The sequence below is a fragment of the Anarhichas minor genome, unplaced genomic scaffold (assembly GCF_050575085.1).
Source record: "Anarhichas minor isolate MPS153535 unplaced genomic scaffold, ASM5057508v1 ptg000033l, whole genome shotgun sequence".
Lineage (NCBI taxonomy): Eukaryota > Metazoa > Chordata > Actinopteri > Perciformes > Anarhichadidae > Anarhichas > Anarhichas minor.
Window position 1 is genome coordinate 15,343,922 of NW_027466479.1, and position 21,115 is coordinate 15,365,036.

General features: G+C 43.8%; 1 protein-coding gene across 1 annotated transcript in view; it reads left to right on the forward strand.

Annotated features, from left to right (window-relative positions):
* The window catches only part of ppp1r9a (protein phosphatase 1, regulatory subunit 9A), a 54,981-nt gene that overhangs the window by 8,449 nt on the left and 25,417 nt on the right, over window positions 1-21,115 (forward strand). The window contains exons 2-4 of the mRNA XM_076105518.1: window positions 3,478-5,017; window positions 17,083-17,215; window positions 18,021-18,141. Of these exons, the coding sequence (XP_075961633.1) occupies window positions 3,620-5,017; window positions 17,083-17,215; window positions 18,021-18,141 (1,652 nt within the window). The 5' untranslated portion in view covers window positions 3,478-3,619. The remainder of the gene's footprint in view (window positions 1-3,477; window positions 5,018-17,082; window positions 17,216-18,020; window positions 18,142-21,115) is intronic.

Genomic DNA, 21,115 nt, shown 5'->3' on the forward strand with positions numbered 1-21,115 from the left:
CGCACATGGCCCGACACAGACTGTCCCCTCACCAGATCATGACCTCCTAAAAGCCCAGCTGTTAGAGGACAGAGACATGTTTGAGAAGTCTACTCCAATCTGTCCGGACCCCCTGCGGAGACAGACAGATGGTCATATTTTGGCCCCTTTGGCTCCGAGTCAGGCCTGCTAAAGGGCTGTGGGACTTTGATCCTGCAGAAAAAGGATCCTAATTCTGGCTAACGCGCTGACAGCGGTCGTTGCGTGGCTCTTGTTTGATGAAGGCGTATTTGAAACTGGATTCATGGCTTCCTCATGTGCCACCCATCCTCTGAGCTCTGCAGTGCGAGGCTGTTCTGTTCTCTCACCCTCCCCTTTTTATCCCCATAAGATTATATTTTTAGGTTGCTTAGCAACATCTTCACATCGCCAATGATTGGACTGCGTGTGAGCGTATCACAACAATCACTATATCTCAATGCATTGCGCTGATATTCGTGGTAATGAAGACTTGGAAAACACAGCATTCCCTCTTGGCTTAAGAGGGAAGATATAGCGGCCAAATGTGTCTGATATCTGATGTGATACATGTGGACTGATATGGATTGATATCAGTCCAATTCTGTTTCAGTATAGTCTGCAGAAAGTTTCTATAATTGCACTGTTATTGTCATGGATTTGAGCAGTGAGACAAAATGCAACGTTTCCCACTCTCCTCAGAAGTGAGGGCTGTTGCTAAATGGGGACAAACTGTAGCTCATGGGGGTCTGTGTTTCTAGTAGTGCAGCAGAAACAACACACCTCACGGCAAAGACACTCTTTCATATAATCTTTTATATTCAAGATGCTGGTTCTGGTACATGAACTGTATTAATAAGAGAACAAATATGCTGCTGTGAGTGAGTTCAGTACTGAAATGGTTACATAATAATGTAATTCACATATTTTGGCAGATTATATGACTGCACACATTTATAAATGAGATTTACTTCATGAGATTTGAGAGAGTGACAAATAAAGTCAGGAATAGGCATTTGTGCCGAATATGCACATTTCAATCTGCTAAATTACATTTGAATTAATTAAGATTATCCTTTAAATTAAAAGGTACTTTTTAAAATAAAGACTGTAATGTGTGCTTACAAAGTATGTATGTAAGCAACAATGCCATGTATTGGGCCATATTGCCACATTTAGTGTGTGTGTGTGTGTGTGTGTGTGTGTGTGTGTGTGTGTGTGTGTGTGATGGTCTTCAGTGGCCAGCTTTGATATTCAGGGTCTTTCTTTTCATTACATGAGGCTACAATAAGTCTCCTTCAAACATGTCTCCCCCTCCAGACTGAATTAATGCTCAGTTGCGTCTGTGCATAGATTGATGAGACAGAGGAAGGAGCACATGTTGTAAATCAGTTATCCTTATCTCTCTCAGCAGACTGACCTTTAATGAGTAACTGAGCAGTGAAATCAAACTTTACCTCATTTTTTTCTGTCTCTACCTCCCCATCAACTCCTTTAGGCCCCCTGGTGGTCCCCACACCACACTTTGAGACACCTTCATTTGAACAACCCACGGATACAAGCCGGAGTGGTCCTTGACTCCATCATCCCCACCCAAACCCCATCGATGAACAATAAGCAACGCGTGAAGTTACAGTCCCTGTGTGCTGGTATTTATGCCAGACTGCAGCTCACTGAAACCCCCCTCCGCGCAGCAGATTATCGGACCAAACCATTGCCGCAGTTCAGCACGGTTTCGGCACCTGTCACATGGGGCTTTACATTTGCAAATCACCGGCTACTATTCCAGCTTAGCACGCTTGCTCTTCTACACTGCAGACGTGTATCGGACCTGCCCCCTGCAAACGCGGCCACAGTGCAGCTCTCAGTGAGACGAGCTGCCAAATTGCACCGACTCCCCTATAGCGCGACTGGCAGCATCGCCCACTGCCTGCAATGGCGTTGAAGCGGCTCCAGTGTGTCCAAACGCTTCTGTAGTGGCGATTCCGTCCCCGGACAATTTACGAGCGTGTGGGTGTGGGGGGTGGGGGGGGGGGGGGGGGGATAGAAATGGTTTTTTTTACGCAATATTTTGCAACGAGAGTGTCTGTATTTCCCTGAGCCTTCTGGATTTCAGTTGATTTGCATCACGCGTCAAAACGAAGCCCGAGCCCATGAATGTAAGTCTGACTCTTTTGTTTTTGTAACATTGAAGCAGCGTCGCTGTTGTTTGTGGTTAACAGTTAACTTAGTCTTTTTTTTTGGTGATCATAAAGGAAGGTCCGTCATTTATATTCCTGCCGATGCATACACCTGCACAGGAGGAATACATGTAGGTAAATAGATGTTTTATCAGTGTCAGGAGGGGGGAACCTGAGCTGTCATGTTGTGTGCGGCGGTGGGGCTGATGTGCGGCTCTGGCTGTTTATCTAATCCCACTGGCACAATGTTAAAGCCCTCGTTTTCATCTTTCATCTTTAACCTCTAACTTTATGTGTCTCTGTGCGACATGTCCTCCGGGGCAGCATAGGATGTTGGTCAAGTTCAAACGGATGTTGTCTTTGCTCAAGGATTTCACATAGGTGTTGTCGTGGACCAGCAAGAGTCCAGCATGGTGAATAATGAATATTGAACCAGGGCATTTGGGTTTCAACCGCTGCTGCTGCTGCTGCTGCTGCTGCTGCTGCATCCAATTCAGCACAACTGAGAATAATGGATTCTCTATGTCCCAGATGAATGTTTTTGTGTGTGTGTCATATTTCATCTTCCTCTTTGTGGAATGCATTTCCAAACAGGATTAAACAATAATGGTTGTATTTATGGAATATTAAACCATACTAGCCTGCTCCTCTGCTCTAACGCAGTACTGTGGGTAAAATGCAAGTCTTTCAGTTCCTGAAATCGTTAGTATTTTTTCTCTTTTGAATGATATCAACACATTTTTGGTGCATTCAACAGCATTTTCTCTGTAAAGGTTGCAAATGTCATGCAATGCTTTGTTTAGGGCTGGCATTTAGTGAGAACCAGCATAATGTCAGTGATGGTTTAGAGAGCAGTAGGATGTGGCAGCGCACAAGGGTCACAGCCTAGAAAACAGAGCGAGTGGGAGGGAGAAAAGAGAAGAAGAAAACATTAAAAATAATATTCCCTGCAGTACCAGTTTAAACATAAAGAGCTCAAACACCCATGTGTAAGTATTGATTTGAGAAGGTAAGTGGTGCAGCAGTGCTGAAAAAACAACATAATCAGAGTGTAATAGGCTCTCATAGTCCTCTTGTGCTAAGAACGTTTATATCATAAATCAGCATCTTTAGCTCCCATGCTTCTGAACAGTGGTATTAATGGAAGGTGGAAATGATCTCTTTTCAAGCTTTGTAATCATAGTTTAGATTATAAGAGCCACTTTCAGTCTATGTGATGTTATTGTGTGCATGTTTAAATAGTTATCTCTCTTGAGCTCACTAAATCAATCATTTATAACACCTCTTTTTGTCTCTGCAGGTATGAATGGGCCTAAAGGAACTATAACAACGGGTGGATCTGATAAGGCAGCGCTGCGGTAGGTCAAACTAGACTCCTCACGTCTACATTCTAATGAGGCCACGGCGATGCTGACATCCCCTCTGAATCTTAAGAAATCATCATGCTGAAGACGGAGGCCTCAGGGGAGAGGACCGGCCTCCGGAGTGCCTCCCCCCACCGTAACGCCTACCGGGCTGAGTTTCAGGCACTTAAGAAGGCCTTTGACCAGCCTCGGATAGATGGAGACTCCAGGCCCAAGGACCTACAACGTGTGAAACAGCCAAGGGGCCGCCAGTATGGCGGCCATGTCAGTCGCATTAAGGACATGTTCATGCAGATGGGCTCAGAAGGTGTGCCGGATAAGGCCACTGTTTGTGATGATTCCTCGCCTCAAAAGCTGGTCAAGCCCACCAACTTCATCAACAAGGCCGACGGATCAGTGATAAAACTCCAGCATTCCTTATCAGCTGACAGGGTTGGAGGTGCTGGGCCAAAGTTCTCTGAAACCAGGAAGCTGTTTGAGCAGCAGTCACGTGACCAGTCCCAATCCCCAGTCTTTCCATACGGACGTGATAAACGAGGTTCCCATGAGCACCTAGATGACTGGCGAGGTGCTAGGTCTAATCGAGGCAGCACAGACTCCTTGGACTCACTTTGCTCCAGAACAGAGGCGTCCTCGCCAACTGTCAGTCAACTGAGTGCTGTTTTTGAAAATACCGACAACCACAACCATGGCGCGCACCACAAAGGAGTCAGCAGACGGGCCCTCTACTCACCAGACATGTGCCACCGTCCTGGAGGTGACGTCAGCGAAGATGATTCAAGACAGTCTCCAGTTCGTGGGAGCTACCAGAGCAGGACAGGTGGGAAGTGTCCCACATCCTCGTCTTCTGAGGACCTTCTGAGTGCCAGTCCCGGAACAGAGACTGGGACGGCGCTGAAACCAGTACCACAAGAGGAAGAAGCCCGAGACAAAGCAGACAAGGTTGAGCCCACGGGCAGAGATAGGCGGCGTCTTTCTGGCGTCACCACCAACGGAAGCCAGGTGAATGATTCATGTGAAGAAGAGGAGAAACCTTCAGAAACAAGAAAACATATTGAGGATCTAGGGGTGTCCAAAGCTTCAAAACCTACAGATGATGCTGTGATTACCGACAAAGCTTTTGAAGATGCAACCCCTGAGCCATTGCCGACCCTAACTACACCAGCTGGGGAAGGCCAGGAGGATGGGGATGGTTCAAGAGAAGACAAGTCCTCTGAGCCTCCCAAGGACCAGGCGGGAGAACCTGATGAGGAATACATTGGGAACGAGCGGGTGATTTTTAACGCAGACGGGGACGCCTGTTACCAGGGTTGGGGGGAGAGCTGCACAGATCCTGAGGATGACCTCTACGGAGACGATGAGGATATTGTCTACGACCCGGGCTCTGATCTGACAGAGATCCCTGGTCTGCCACACGAAAACAAAGAGGACGTCCCTCCAAAGAGGAAGATACGTTTCAGCACTGCCACCATCACAGTAAGTTGGGTACTGAACAAAACTGTTGTGGAAGGCTTAATTGTGTAAACAATCCAACATAAAAGGCTTTGTGCAGCTCTTATCAAAAGTAGGTTAAAACAACAGAAAGCTAATCTGGTATTCAGAGCTTTATATAGGCTTGTATCCATAGTTACTTTTGAACCACTCATTGCGGTTAGCTTTTTATAAAATATAATGATCTGACATCAGGAGTCTTTATCCTCATAAGACCGTCATAGTCATTTCACATTGTCGTCCTATAACACGGTCTGTGATGCGATAGATAAAATCTATTTAAAAAAAAAAAGCTATTTTGTGATGCAGAGCGTGAGGGTCAAAGCATCGCCCTCTGGGAAATTGACATGTTTATGAGTAGAACATCTGTGCATCTGTGCATGTGTTAGTCATGCTGGTTCTGCACCCACACAGTTGTCACACATGATGCTGTGTTTGTTTTTCTCAAACAGTTCCATCTGTCTTTTAAACGAGGGAGCCATAATTTAACGATTTTAATGAGGATATTTTGTGCATTTCAGTGGCAGAGTCTAAATTTATCTGTCAAATTCTGTATACTGTATATACAGAATATAGCCGACATAGTGTTTATGTGTGTTACGAGTAGCTAACCTTGTTTTGTCCGTTATGCTCAGTGATATCAGCAGATTTATGGCAAGAGATTACCTGCGTTTTTACCATCCATCCCACATAGATTTCCCACAGTAATTATTACACCACAATAAGGTTTCACTTCTGAAAAAAAGTCTTTGTTTCTGATGAAATACATCCACAACGCCCAGTTCCCACAGAGATTAATTTTCCTGGTAACTTCTTATTTTAATTAACATAAATAGAAGTACCATAGTATTTGTTGCACCATCTGCCATAAATTATTTTGATACTATTTTCTGTGCTAAATTGGACACAATGCAGCCAGTGTTTGTGGATTTGGGAAGATAGATTTGGAAGTATGGAAAATATTTTTCAGTCTTATCCTTAAGCATTAGCATCAATACGCTTAACGTTTGCAATAGTAAACAACATACTTAACTTTTTTTATCCTATGTCTTTAATTTGTCAGTGAAATTTATTTTTATTCGTGAGATTTTCAAACTTTTGACAAGCAAGCGATGTGCGTGTGTGTGTGTGTGTGTGTGTGTGTGTGTGTGTGTGTGTGTGTGTGTAGACATGCAAAATGGTGATTGAGAGAGTAAGATTTATGTATGAGAGATTTGGAGCGAACACAAACGTTCCACAAGTTGAGGATCAATCCTATTAACATGCTGTAACGAACCAGAACAATTAGCCCACTTATTCTGAGGAGAATACGTGATGTTGCCTCACTAATTACCCTGCGCCGTCTCTGCAGTATGTCCTTTTGCGTCTTTCTCTTCTCCTCCTCCTCAGGACTCAACACACACATGTGCATGAACACACACACAATCGCAAGCACATATTTTAACTAAGGATATTAGTTGTTACATTATATAACATAGCATCATATGTCACAATGTCATAATATATTTAACACAAATCAAAAATACAAAATCTGCTTTTGATCATTTGAAAAATGTTCTGTTCATCATACAGTGAAAGTGAGCACAACAAGGCTTGTTGTCCCATTTAGGTCGAACAGGCGGGGAATATGCTCCTCTGTTGTTGTCTGTCGTTTCAAGCCTTCGCTTTTCTATGAAAAGGACAGACGCTCGTTCATCATATGGAATATTCAAGAGAGGCACTGCCCCCCCCCTTTACGCACATGCACAATTAGACATGCACCCCTCCCACTTCTTCATCACACGCCCCCTTTCTCTCAGCACACGAGGGACAAACAGGGTTCTGTCTTTTGTTCGTCTATACAGTGAAAGAGACAAAGCTGTTGTCTCAGCCCTCGGCCCTGCACGAGTCCAGCTTGACCCCAGTGGGAGGAGACGGCAGAGAAGACCGAGAAAAAAAACCTGCCGTGTTATAATCTAATGCTCAACGTTCTCTCCCCTTCATGTAATATTTCTTATAGTCCTGCCCCTTAAAGCGGATAAATAATTTCAACATTCCAGCTTTGAAAGCTTAATTAATTTTAGAAATCATCATGGCAGCCACAGGGAGAAGATGACACACAACTAGCTTTGGCATCCTTTTTGTTAACATGCACACTGACTTCTGTTTGAGAAGACGATTCTCTGATCCAGATTCTCAAAGAAGCCTGTTGTTGTATTGACTTCTCTAGTGTTGAGTTTATATATCTATTTTTTTAGCCATGTTAGCAGCTTGGTTCTGTAGATGGGGTGGTATGGTCGTCCACCACTTTGGTCCAGCATGAAATATCTCTAAAAACACTGGATTGTCTGTACAATCTTGGTCTTTTTTCGAACCCAATACACCATGATGGTCTTTTAGTAAATTGTGGTCACATTTAGAGTAAAGACCATAAAGCAGGGTATGTTTTAGGGCGCGGCTACCTTATGATTGACAGGTTATTACTACAGCGCTGTCTGGTCTGGGTGTTGTCTGTATATTTGTCTTAGAATATTAAGCCTTGCATAGTGTGTTCTCAGTTCATGAAAGTTAAAAATAACTTTTTGTATGCCTAAAAATGTCTTATTCAGCGTTCACCAAGAATGCGACAGCCAAAAACCAGTCAAATTTGGTAACGAACAACCTGCAAAACTAATGACATTCCCATCAACGTCGGTTGTACTTTGTGTTTGTGCTAATTAGCAAGTGTTAGCATGCTAACACGCTATTCTAAGATGGTGCATGTGCTTAACATTATGCTTTACAATAATGTCACTGTGAGCATGTGCTATTGCTTTGCCTATAGTACTTGTACACCCTCACAGAGGTTGTAAACTCTTGTTAATACAAGTTTTTCTTTTTTACTAATAATTACTTCCACATCCTTTCACTCAGCTGTAACATCCGGACTGACCCAGTGGGAAGTGACTGCTTTGAGCTGCCCGAGGCGAAGGCAGCCAGCTCTCCTGAAGGCACTGACCTACAGAGCAGAATCCGATCTCCTGTTCATTCAAGCAACCGGTTTTATCGTTGACATTAGAACCTCTAGTTTGCTTGTTCAGTCTGAGGCATATAGACTCATGTATTGAGGTAGATTCAGTCTTCTATCGCACCTTTGATGTCCTGTTGTCGAAGTATGTTCGGTGTAGCTGATATGACATTGAGAATACATTGTTTGATCCGAAGGTATGGCACACATCTCAGCCAGCGTTCACTTGCCCTGTGTGGTTCTCTCACGGTTTAAAAAAAATTCAGCCTTGATCGCAAACAAATCCCAAAAGCTTTTAACCATCTCTCACTTGTTGCAGATTTCTTTGCAAGCAGTGTGTTGACTTCCTCTCTTTGTTGAACCGCACCCTGGGAGTTTGACAGAAGACGTCTTCTCCCTCTGCACGCAGTCTGCTGTGTCAGTCTCCTCTTGTTTTCCTCTCTCAACCTCTACGTGAACGGCATTTAGATCGTCTTTTTTATGATACTTTCTGTGCCCGTAGAGCAGCTGCGTTTTCATCACTCGAGACGCCGTGATTTCTTAATGGAATTAAGCGGATGTGATGAGCGGAGCACCAGCTCACAGGCCACCGTAATCAGCCCCTTCACTCCTCACGCTGTATCAACGAGACTGACGTTTTGTCCATCGGATTCTGCTGCTGCACCGCTGTGGAATGCTGAGTACCATGGATCTGAGCTCAGAGCCATAATCGATATGATAGATCTGTGTCGCTCCTCTTCTCCGTGGCAGTGGTTTTGGAGCCGCGAGACATCATTTTGCATGTCTTTTACTCAATGTTTTGACGGGTGTGTTGTTCTGTGACAGGGATGGTTGTGTTCTTCCTCTTTCTAAGATGTATATAAACATCTATGTCTTGTAAATACTGCTGTTGTTGGAGATTCAGTTCTGGTATTTAAAGGGATGTGAGGTCAACACATCGGAATATGAGGTCACTTAGATGACTCATTTGCCTCAGACCAGGGGCGGGAACCAGAGCAGTGTCCAGGAGTCTGATTGGCCGCCCCTACCAGAGTCAGAAGTCGAGAGGCTTGTTCGTATCATGGATATCTTACTGCACAGGCCCGCTGGATACAGGACCAGAGCCTCTGTATGAAGTGATTAACATTTATTGTTGGAAAGTCAATCAAATGACCATAAATACACAAAACAAAACTACACAGAGATGCAAAATGACAGCAAAGTCTGTCAGTCTGGGTGTCTTTTACATGTCTGTGTCCGCGGGCATATAATCTCTCCATGGCTATAGGCTATTTGGAGTAGCAGCTATTTATTGATCTTATTTCATATTAGAATATATGAAGTTGTTTACTTGGTATTCATTATTATACAGAATAAACAATGTAACTATTAATAATGCACAGTGAATTACAGCTATAGTTGCTTTACTGTGCCCTCAGTCTGGCTAAACTTTCTAAACCCGCTACTGCCTCAGACTGATATCCGTTTGCTGTATGCGGGTTTGCAACTCAGGCTACAATACATCAAAGCAATTCAGAGACTCATCTTGTACTTGTACTGGAGCATGAAAGAACATAGAGACAAAGTTGCTGATGCTTAAAAACAGAGAAAATGCCAACCAGCACCCCCCTTGCCAGACGGTTTTGGACATTTGGGAGCTCATTTGACTGCCCTTAATACAGTACATGGCAGAGCCTCCCCACTGTACATGTTTAAATCCAACGTACATGCATCGACAGAAAAACATATGTGGTTCTAACGTCATCCTTCTCTGGAGCATTAACCGGTCTTATGCTTCACAAGCTCAGATGAGATGGCTTCTAGCCAGGGACATTCTGACCGTGTTTTTGATGGAAAGATTACTCTACTTAAGGGCAGTCTGTCTTTCTGGATGATCGTATGTATGTGAAACAGCATTGACATGGATGTTGGCAATGTCATTTGTAAATAGTATTTAAGGCCTGCAGCAGCATTGCTACAGCTTAGTCACCTTCAATATAGTCTCGTGTTGCAGTGGATGCCTTTTCAGCTAAAAATCCATTATGCAGACATATAAGACTGTTCCAGTCATTCTCAATACAGAACAACTCATAACGCTGATTGACTGCACCTAAGAGGTATTGATATATTATTTTATGATATGTTATTTGCTACATTCTTTAGCATCGTCTCCCTTCTGCCCTGGATTCTGGTGTTTTCCCTCTGCGGGATGAGTGAAGCTGGCTGTCAGCCCTACTAATTATGCAATCTGTGGCTGGGTTTAATGGGAGAGAGCAGGGGTATTTTTGGGAGAGAGTTCCAACACTGGTACAGCAGCGATATAACAGCTGACATTTTGGTAAGAAAAGCAAAAAAACAGCAGCTGAGCTCAGTCAGGTATTTTGGTGGAACAACTAGACTTCTTACAGATCGTGTAGTAGTGGAAAAACTTGTGTGGTGACTCTATATGTAATGTGCTAAAAGGCAGCATAAACAATCCAGCACTATTCGCAGGTACCATAGATTAAAATTCAGCCCATAAATGTGTTATAGCGTTGTAGTCCAGCTATATATGGAAAAGCCCATTTTTGTGACTCCAAGGATTTTTTTTCTTCCTCTCTTATCTCTGACAGGTACAACTACTCCAAGCTCGGGTGTTGGATATGTGCGTATTTGTGCGGGCATGTAGCTTAGTCACTCCATTATTAATGCAGTTTTTTTTTTTGTTTGCTTGTTTCGGTGCCACCCAATCCTCCCTTAGGGATGCATTTTTAACGATCCGGGAAAGGCGAGACGAGCCTTGCGGTTTTTAAGGCTGGTCAGTTGCCTTACAGTGGACTGTGTCATAGACCGCCATCCAACCCAATTCAATCTGGTCCCCTGCTAATGATATCATCAGCGTGCTGCCATTTTTTTATTGAGGTAAAAAACGGCACAGAACAGAGTGTCTCGGTGACACAATGTTCTCAGTGTTTGCTAAGCCGGTGCTGAGGACGGTTCAGCCTGCTGCACTGTCGCCGTGTCCTTGTTTGTCGTGAGTCAGGAACATGATTAAGGCAAACGGTCTGGATTCAAACTTATTGAAATGCTGAAATATCGACTGCTTTCTGTCCTGAACTCTGTGCCACAAGCAGAATTATTCCAGATCACACAGAGCGGTTATTATGCTGTGTGGTCCCAAACTCTGCCAAGTCATTGTTGCATAATGAAGTCCATAGCGTAGATAGTGGGCAGTAGAGCAGCAGTACTGTAACAAGCAACATGTTGTTGTTGTGTTTTCTCTGATCCCAGCTCCCACTCACTGTATATGACCAAGACCTGAAATAAAGCAGGACATTGTCTGCTCTGCATCCATTCACTAGTTGTTTACTACGCTCTGCCCCTGTTTGAAGCTGGCCCCTCGCTCTCTCTCCCTCTCTCTCCCTCTCTCTCCCTCTCTCTCTGTGTCTCTCGCCCTGTAGTTGGCCAGTGGCTTGGTTTGCTGGTGGGAGTCATGGCACCCAGTGGTATTGTGCCATAAACAGCGGACTGAAGTGCATTTTTGAGCTGAAAAAAAACTTTAAAGCTACCCGGAAATTAAATCTTCATTACATTTTGAAAAATACTAGGTATTAGCAGTATATTTCTCTCAAAGATCTCCACTAGTGTGAGCAGTATGTGTGTCTACTCTGTATGCAGAAGGCACTTCGGTTAAAAAAAGAAATGCTGACTAAGATTTTGGCATTCCCCGACATGTCAAAAGTCAGTGTCACTTCCTCAGACGAGGGGTGATGTATGTCAACATGACGGAAAGGTTGGCCTTCAATTGACTGTAAAAATCTGGACGTTCTCACTTATCTTTCTACAGAACGGGTTACTGAGTGTTTCTGTTTGTCTCTCTCTTTTCTCACTCTCACTTCATCCCATCTGCACCTCCTCTTTTTATCTGTCAGTCTCACTCGGCCTGCTCTCTCAAGACATGAATTAATTTCCATCATCAGCAACTGCCTCGTCCTTCAGCATCCAGACACTTTCTTCAGCACCTGTCAGCTCTCCGGCAGGTTCTTGTGTGTGTACATGTGTGTGTGTGTGTGTGTGTGTGGGTGGGTGGCCACAGGTAGAAGTAATGGAATGCAAATGTGCTGAGCTGTCACTGCACAGCAGACTGTGTGTGTGTGTGTGTGTGTGTGTGTGTGTGTGTGTGTGTGTGTGTGTGTGTGTGTGTGTGTGTGTGTGTGTGTGTGTGTGTGTGTGTGTGTGTGTGTGTGAGTGAGTGTGCAAGGTTGTAGTTAATCCACTGCAGGGTTTGCTGGGCTCGCGCCACAGTAGTAGGAACATTTCTTCTGGGCTTTCTAGCCTCTTATTACCCTGGGCAGCGTCCACTGTCTGGAAGGCGCATGCGACGGCACTGGCACCGACACACCAATGGCCCGGTTTAATACCATCAGAGGCGGTTGGCTGGGCATTGGCACCATGCTGTGACATCTTAGGCAGGGACTCAAACAACCCTGGAGCAAATTACCCCAAGCCTCACTCGCTCCTCAGCTTTTCTTTTTTTTTCCATTTTATTTTCTTTATTCCTTTATTCCTGGCTGTTTCACTCTTCAATAGCCTTACTGCCCGCTGCTCTAACCCATGAATCATATGAGTCACTCAGTTTCTCTCTCTGTTGATATTGCGTCCCATCCTCTGTAAACTCGATTCTTCCTGTTCATTTACTACTCATCCATTTCCTCATCATCGTAAAGCCTCCTGCATCTCTTCTTGTGTCCCCTCATTTGTCCCCCTATTTTTGTCCCAGTACACGTCTCCATCTCTCATTTTCCTCCCCATCCAAATGTTATTATCTCTTTTTTTTTCACCTTTTTCTCGTCCAGACTTACCCCGATGCTCTGTTGCTCCCTCTTCCTCTCTCCTCCCCTGTGGCGTAGTGAGCTCCTGGTTAATCCTCGCTCCTTTTTCCCTGACGCCAACCCTACATCTATTCAGGCTGACTGACAGACACTATTTTGCTGAGGGGTTGTCATCGGGAGAGGAATCTTGAATCTGGACACCAGCTTGGCATGTACATGCATGCATGCTTATGCAGTCATGTATCTGCGGTGAAACACGCAAAGCCTTCATGCACACTCATACTGTTATCACCCAAATGCCGTATGTGCATTTTTAGCATACACACCCAAGCACTCTTAAAGAAATACAAGGTGAGTAAGAGGCACTTGTGCCGAGTGAAAGGGCTCCGCTTTATTGAAGTCGGTGGCTGAGGTCGTTCGCAGGCATTTGCAGAGTCACAGCAGCTGCAGCAGCATCCGTTAATGACAGTAAAACTGCATTTCAGAAGAAGCTAACCAAACTCCCTCAAACCTTTTGCGAGGCCTAGAGATCAGATAACAACAGTCAATCTGTGGATACCCAAGCAGAACTGCTGTCTGTACTCAAGTACTAGTATCTCCATTGTAAGGGGTTTTTAATCACTGACAAAACGCAAAATGCACACGTGTGTCAGTGTGTTTGGTGTCAGCGACATCAGTCAGTGTGTTGTATGGATTAGAGATGAGCATAAGCTGAGGAAGAGAAGAGTTATTGGCTTAAATTGTGAGGAATGACAAACAGCGAGAGAGGAGAGGTAGTCGATACCAGACTTAACAGTGTGTGTGTTAGACCTCAGAGAAAGAGGTGTGCTTGCATTTATACTGTATTTGTGGGTGGATGAGAGGTGACGTTACACTGAAAGAGTTGTTGTAAGACGTTTGTACAGAGGTTTTAGATTAAGGTTTAGACAGCATGATTTATTCAGCAAGCCACCTAGCACATAGTCCAAACTATTTAAAACCCTCTTGCAGGATTTTATACATACGTATATGGCCATCAAAAAAATTTGACTTTTTTGTTGACACAAGCTTTCTTCATGCAAAGTAGTGTATTAAGCTTGAAAGAAAGTACAGACAGTTTAGTAGAATATATTTACATGTAAATGGTTGTGTGTTGTGTTTAATCCTTCAAAAGGCTATTCCAATTACAGGGAGGCACCACCTGGGGAGATGGTACTTCAATATTCAGTGGTTGTCCTTGAGCACTGCCTCTTCAATACAAACTGAATTTCAGTTGAGCGTAATGACCTGCCTCAGCACACACCAACTGTGCTTGAAAGTGGAAATTTGTTGCCGTTTGTCATGAGGATATAGATTTCACACAGTTAATAATGCAGATAAGGCTGAAATGCTCTGACATTTCTGTTCCCAGGGATATTTTTATTATATTATGTGAGTCAACACATTGATATGCGTAATATTAAGTTTGGTGGAGCTGTCAAGATTCATTTCGTCTCTTGAGTCTGCCTCGACATACAAACGGTGTTGGGTTTTGTCGGCTCTGGCAAGTTTTTCGCACCATGTTTGTTTGTCTTAAATTGTAATTCCTGTAAAGGCCAATAATCTTATCAAAGCAACCTGGACTTAAAAACACTAAGAGTAAGCCATGCTACCAGCTCTGTGACACTGTTCTGGACGGTGCTTTGAGTGTTCATATTAGCATGCTAGCATGCTCACAATGACAATCCTAGCATGTTGGGTTTTGCAGGTTTAATCTTTACCATGTTCACCATCCCTTGTTAGCGCGATAGCATGCTAGCATTTACTAATTAGCACTAAACAAAGCATTTGAGGCTGATGGGGATGTCATTAGTTGAGCATGTATTTGGTATTTTGACACATATGCATATAATTTAGTGGCAATTTATTTAAATGTCAATTTAGTTTGAGTACAGCCACTATACATGTGTGGTTAGCTGCAGTCCTACCTGTCTGTTCCACAGCTGTCAGGCCTGGTCCTGTACTCTGGCCATTTTCCAGCTCTCTATAGTAAAACATGCAGCAGGCAGCAGTGTCCTGCCATACTGCCAAGGTCAAACACAGTCGCACACATTACTGCACCTTCTCACATATTCTCTTTCTGCCTCTTCCTTATCTTTCCTCTGTTACTTTTTTTTTTTGGCAGAATAAAATCCAGTTCATTCGTCCTATCGAAGAGGAGAAATGTAAAAACCTAGCCTGACTCATAATCGGTCTGCTCTGCGTGACCTTTACGTTTCAGCATGCTGTCCTGCCTTTTTTTTAATCCTCTTTTAACCCAGGGTATTTTTTCCTTGGTGTTCCTCCTTTGGGTGCCTCAATATGTACCAAATTAACTGAACATGGCCGGACAATCTGGAGAAAACCGGCAGGTCTTTCTTTATCTTGTGGGTGAATGCTTTCCATTTGATGGTGCAGTCTGTCTCTTTGTTTCTCTTTCACTCTCTTTCTGTCTATTCTTATTTCCCTTGTGCGTGCTCTTTAATTTATCGTGTCACTCCCTCTCTCAATCGCCAATGCTCTCTTGTCCATCCTTTGTCTTCTCTGTTCATCTGACTCTCAGGTTTTTTGGAATTCCCTCTTCTGCCTCTTTGTTATCAATCTCCATCACTGCTCTGCCTCTTCTTTGCTCGCCTCCTCTCATGGATCCACCATCATCTGTCCTCACTCTCTCCGTGATCTCTCTCTTGCTCTCTGGCTCTCTCAAGTGACTAGCCACACGCTAATGTGTTTGTAGAGAGCACACAGTGACTGAGAGAGGCCATTAGAGAGTGTACTTAATGGTAACATCATTGTGTGTGTGTGCGTGTGTGTGTGCATGCAAGCGTTAATAATGCAGGGCTGTTGATCATACTGAATGATTGATGACAGGGTCATGGATAGAGCTCACGCATGCTCACACAAAAGAATAAAAACTAACCCTGGCAGCATCCCGCGACATCAATGTGCCCAAGCTGTGCATACAACCAGCACAGTGTCTCTTACACAGAGGGCCATTTATATATTCACTGTAGTTTTGGTGTCTTTATCATGTGGTAGATATTAGTCAAACACATGCCACATCCCCCTACAGCATGAACAATGTGTGACTAAAAACACAAATATCTTGGCTGACGATATTCATGCACGTGTTGAACTTGTTTGCCCTCATTATTGGCAACATTCACGGTTCCAACATTACTAAAATGTTGATGACAGAAGCCAGCATTGCTTATTGACAAACATAAATCAGGCTATAGGCCAGATCAATAGATGTGATGCGACATAGCGCCTTATTGATCTCTCTATTGAGATATTCCTCTTTCAACCAATTCAAAGAGGTCAGGGCACTGAGATCCCCAGTGACTGACTTGGTCAGCGACACTACAGCCGGCTGGTTGTGGTGAAACTCTGTGGGCGTCCAGCGTTGTGAATAACTTGATTAATTTACGTCATCAAGCTAAATGTGTGATGTCCCCATCCCGAAATTCTCACTTGTAGGAGACAGCACCACATGGCTTTAGATTCTCAGATTTTATTAATAGCAGCCGCAATCAGTGTGGGTTTTCTGCAGCTGTGTGTCTCAGTGAGAAACAGACTAGCGTGCCTGCCTGTGCACAAAGCTGCAAAGATACTTTGCATACCCTTGCACCCCTTTATTTGGCACCAGCAGCCAGCATTCTGCAGAACGCCGCACTACAGACAGCATGCACTTTGGAGTCTGCTTGTACACAGCTCTCTCCCCTCCTCTTCGGTGCAGAGAGCAGCGGGAGCGCTTGGCCGGGATGAGATGTGAAGTGACGGCAGACTCTTGCTGTGCGGAGAGGCTCCTGCGAGGACCACACTGCTTAGAGGAGGAGAAAGGCCTCCCTATCCTCCATCACCACATTGTGTTTCTCTAAGCTACAGTCATCTGTTGGTTAATGTGCTGATTTTGTGGTTGTAGCTGAGGCTTTTTTATAAGGGCCTTTATTTATCACAGGGTTAGTCAGCTTTGTGTAGATAATGTAACGTTTGGGAATACAATTACTTCCAACCATTCAAAAACGTGTTAAGTAAGGAGCATTAATCACTGTTATCACCAAAGAATACAAGTGTTTTGTCATATTTGTAAGTACAATATCTCCTTTATAAAAGTTGATCAAACATCCAGGATCATGCTGCTGAGGTGGTGGAACTATCTCTATCTCTGTAACTGCTCTATTTGATAAGATTATCCAATATTAGTCCCACAGCGGGGAAATTTGCATTTGATATTGTGTGCCCATGTTCTTTAACTCCTTGTGCTCCCTCTCCAGGTGTTCAACACCTACTCCAACGAGGACTATGACCGTCGTAACGAAGAGGTGGATCCTGTGGCCTCCTCCGCAGAGTACGAGCTGGAGAAGAGGGTGGAGAAACTGGAGCTCTTCCCCGTGGAGCTGGAGAAAGGTGGGAAAGAAAATCTAAGAACATCGTAAAACGAGGGGGTGGATCCCGTCATTTACCCATTTTACCCAGTAGACAGAATCACCCACGTACGGGATGTGTGTGTCACTTCTCTTTAATCAAAGCAGTGATATTTCTATATTCGTCTTTCTATCCGGGGTTGTTTCCTCATTATTTTCTTCATTATTTCTTTATCCATTCCCCCCCCCCCCCCAATTAATGGTTTGAATTTCTAGGCCAGCCATTAACAACGAGGCTTCTTATTTGAAATACCCTTGCGGAAGTTCACTACTAATCTGATTAGATCACACTAAACGATATTGCAGCGTACAGCTTCTCCTAACTCCCCAGCATGAGCCTCTTCACTTGTCTTTTCCTGTTGAGGTTTTGCTGTGTTGAAATTCAACGTTGCCAAGGACCTGAAATACAATTACTTTGCATCATAGGACATCACCATCCACTCGCTGTTACGTAACCCTAACAACTCATGAATAGTTAATGCAGGATGGAGACTGATGAATGCTACTCTGTTAGGGGATTTCCCATCTAGAACATTTCCTAATCATGTGAAATTGCCTATAGTAAACGCCTCTTCCTCTTCTCTATTAATAAATCAACTGTTCTTCTGTTTGAGTGAATTCATCCATCCACTTTTCCTTGTGTCCCTCAGTCCACCTGACAGAAGTGTACTAAGAGCCATTTTGGGTTTGATCCAAGCTTATTGGAAAGTTGGAAAATGGAAGCTTTTAACCCGTCACACACTTATTGAGACTCAAACACTTTAACTACGTGGTGTGTATGTTCCCAGATGAAGATGGCCTGGGGGTCAGTATCATCGGGATGGGTGTCGGCGCTGACGCAGGCCTGGAGAAACTGGGTATCTTCGTCAAGACCGTCATCGAGGGCGGAGCCGCTGAGAGAGACACCAGGTGAGATCTGCTTTCCTATTGGACGTCACACATATCCCTGAGCGATACGTGAGTCTGGGGACACATCAAAGCGGATTAGAGTTGCAGGAAAGCTCCCATGTGACCAACGTTGCACTTAACACCTATTGTACAAAAATACACACAACAATTAATCAGCTGTTTCGTTTCCACTTTTCCCACCACCACCTTCTCACCCTCACACAGTCACACAGTCACGCTTTGTTCCTGTCAGCTTTAGCAACATGGGTTAGGATTAGACCCACTGGGAGAGGCGCGGTCTGGGACATGAAGTCTCACACAGGACTGTGTGTGTGTGTGTGTGTGTGTGTGTGTGTGTGTGTGTGTGTGTGTGTGTGTGTGCGAGAGACACATTTCATTGGAGTGTATTATGTTTCCTGTTTTCTGTGCAAGTTTGCAAAAGTTAGTCTGTAGAAAATGAGAGTCTGTTTTGTGGAGACTTCCACATTCAGTGTGTCTCTATATATGTCCCTAGATGATTCGCGTGTGCATCGCTATTGTTGCGAGGGAGAAGATGTGTATGCGTTGTGTGTATTTGTGCACTCTAAAGTGTGAACAGTGCAGAGTAAGCACTCAGCCAGCGATAGAGGAGGAGATGACAGCTTCCCAGCGGACGAGCTGTGGTTTTCTGCCTCTAAACCGCCAGCTTCTACCTATTAGTGTGTCTGTGTGGTTCAGGTTCCCCATAAACAGATTAAAAGACTGATAGGCACTTCCATTCCATGCAGTATGAGAGCAGTAAGTACTGTAAGCTTGGCATACACACTGGGAAACCTAGTGCACTGGGGCTGTTTGCGGTAGGTAGGTGCGTTTCCCTTGGGGATTAATTCTTTCTTTCATGTAGCAGCCGGGGCTGCCATTTTTAGGAACACATGAGAGTGAGATTAGTTCAATTGTAGCGAGCAGAGAGACGGGGGAGAGAAGTAGGCTAGCGAGTGAGGAAAAGAACCGTCTTGTTCAAAAGTGAGAGAAGTTGTTGACAGTTGCACTCTGAAAAAGTCTCATTTCCCTCAGTGACTGTGAGAAGTAAGAAGTATGAAAAGTTGAAAAGATCAGAGGAAGGCTTTGCTAAATCTCAGGTTCAATTCTGAGCCTGTAGATTTGATCCTTTTTCTTTTTCAATTATTCAAGCTGAACAAAGTTTTAATGTTACTGTACTCGGTTCTCCACAATCTATTCAATGTGTTTTCTGTTTTATTAATAATTCTCACAGACTCAAAATCAAAAGAGTCTTGATAAACAATGCCTGCTTACATTGTCAGCCACGCGTGCGGCATGTTTTCTAGGGATGACAATGTCAGTCTGTCGGTTTGTTCGCTGCTTTGGTCCAGACTGCCATGTTGGTGGTATACTGCAAGTTTATAACAAAAAGAAATTGGTCAGATTAAACAGTTATGGACTTAGGTGTGTACATGGTAACGTTGCATATTGTATTTCACACATTAAAACAGACAGGTTGTTGTTTCTCTCTGTTCACTATTCAGACTTACTCTGGACTCATAGATTTCCCCCCTCCCCATAAATACAAATACACATAAATATACAAATAATATAAAATAATCATAGTTGAAGAAAGAAAATGGATAAATAATGATAGACTGTGAGAGGTCTCGAGCAGTACAGCCTTTTATGTAGAGCACTGACATGCTTAAAAACAAGCACAGGAAGGAAGAAGAAAAATGTGACCACAAAGACAAATCAGGGGCCTTTCCAAATCCTACTTCCTACGCTCCTAGTTATACACATATATACCAATGACTTTGCTCAGCCGGAAAGTTATCAGAGTCTAAAGCATCAACGGGGCTTAAGAATTGTTACCATATCGACGCAAACTTGTCAGCGGACCCCCCTATAGTATACCAGATCTTCTCCAACTTGATGATATACAACACATCCCTAATCCATTGTGCAAATGTTGAAGGGTTACCATCTTTCCATCTAATCAAAATCTGTCATCTAACAAAAGACAAAAGGTTTAGTTTAGCCCGTTTGAACTTTGATCCCATCTGCTGCTGACCTTTCAACAAACAGAGCAATTAAAGTTTCAGTTTTTCAATTCAATTTATTTTGTATAGCCCAAAATCACAAAACACAAATTTGCCTCAGAGGGCTTGACAATCTGTACACATGCGACATCCTCTGTCCCAGGACCCTCGCATCGGAATAGGAAAAACTCCCCCCAAAAAGCCCTTTAACGGGGAGAAAAGAGGAAGAAACCTGAGGGAGACCAACAGAGGAGGGATCCCTCTCCCAGGATGGACAGAAGTGCAATAGATGTCATGTGTACAGAACATAACAGAGTTACAACACATTCATATGACATAAATTATTCATATAATGACAGTAGTAAGTATAATAGTGATGGAAACATTACGATTACTAGAGCAGGTGGAGGAATACTTCCTCTTTACATCTCATGTTTTAATAGTGTAGGTCAGTTTAATGCAGTGTTCAAACATTAAATTGCATGATTAGGGCCTCTAATCATCCTTTATTGTGAATCTGCAGCTTTGCCCGTGTCTCCGTGATTGATATCACAATAAACCTTCATCACAACATCAGAGAAATAAACCGAAGACTCGCGATATTAGCAATAATTACTAGATAGCTTGTGCACATTCATTTGCTTTCTAAGTGCTATCTCACTCACACACACACACACTCAGGGGAGGAGTCACTAGCCAGAATGTAATTTCCTACCATCATTACCCTTTCCAGCTTTAGGGCTCTCGCTCTCTTTCTCTTGCTGAGTCGGACGTAATGGTCTGAGGCACACACACACACACACACACACTCACAGGCAGACAGATAAATGGGTTTGGTTGTGGCTCATTGTATTGTCTGGCGCAGATGACCCTATATGTGTGTCTGTGTGTGTCCCGGGGTGACATGGGGTTTTACGAGATGAAGGTGTGTGTGTGTGTTTTGTTATATTCCTATGAATCTTCCTTTGTTG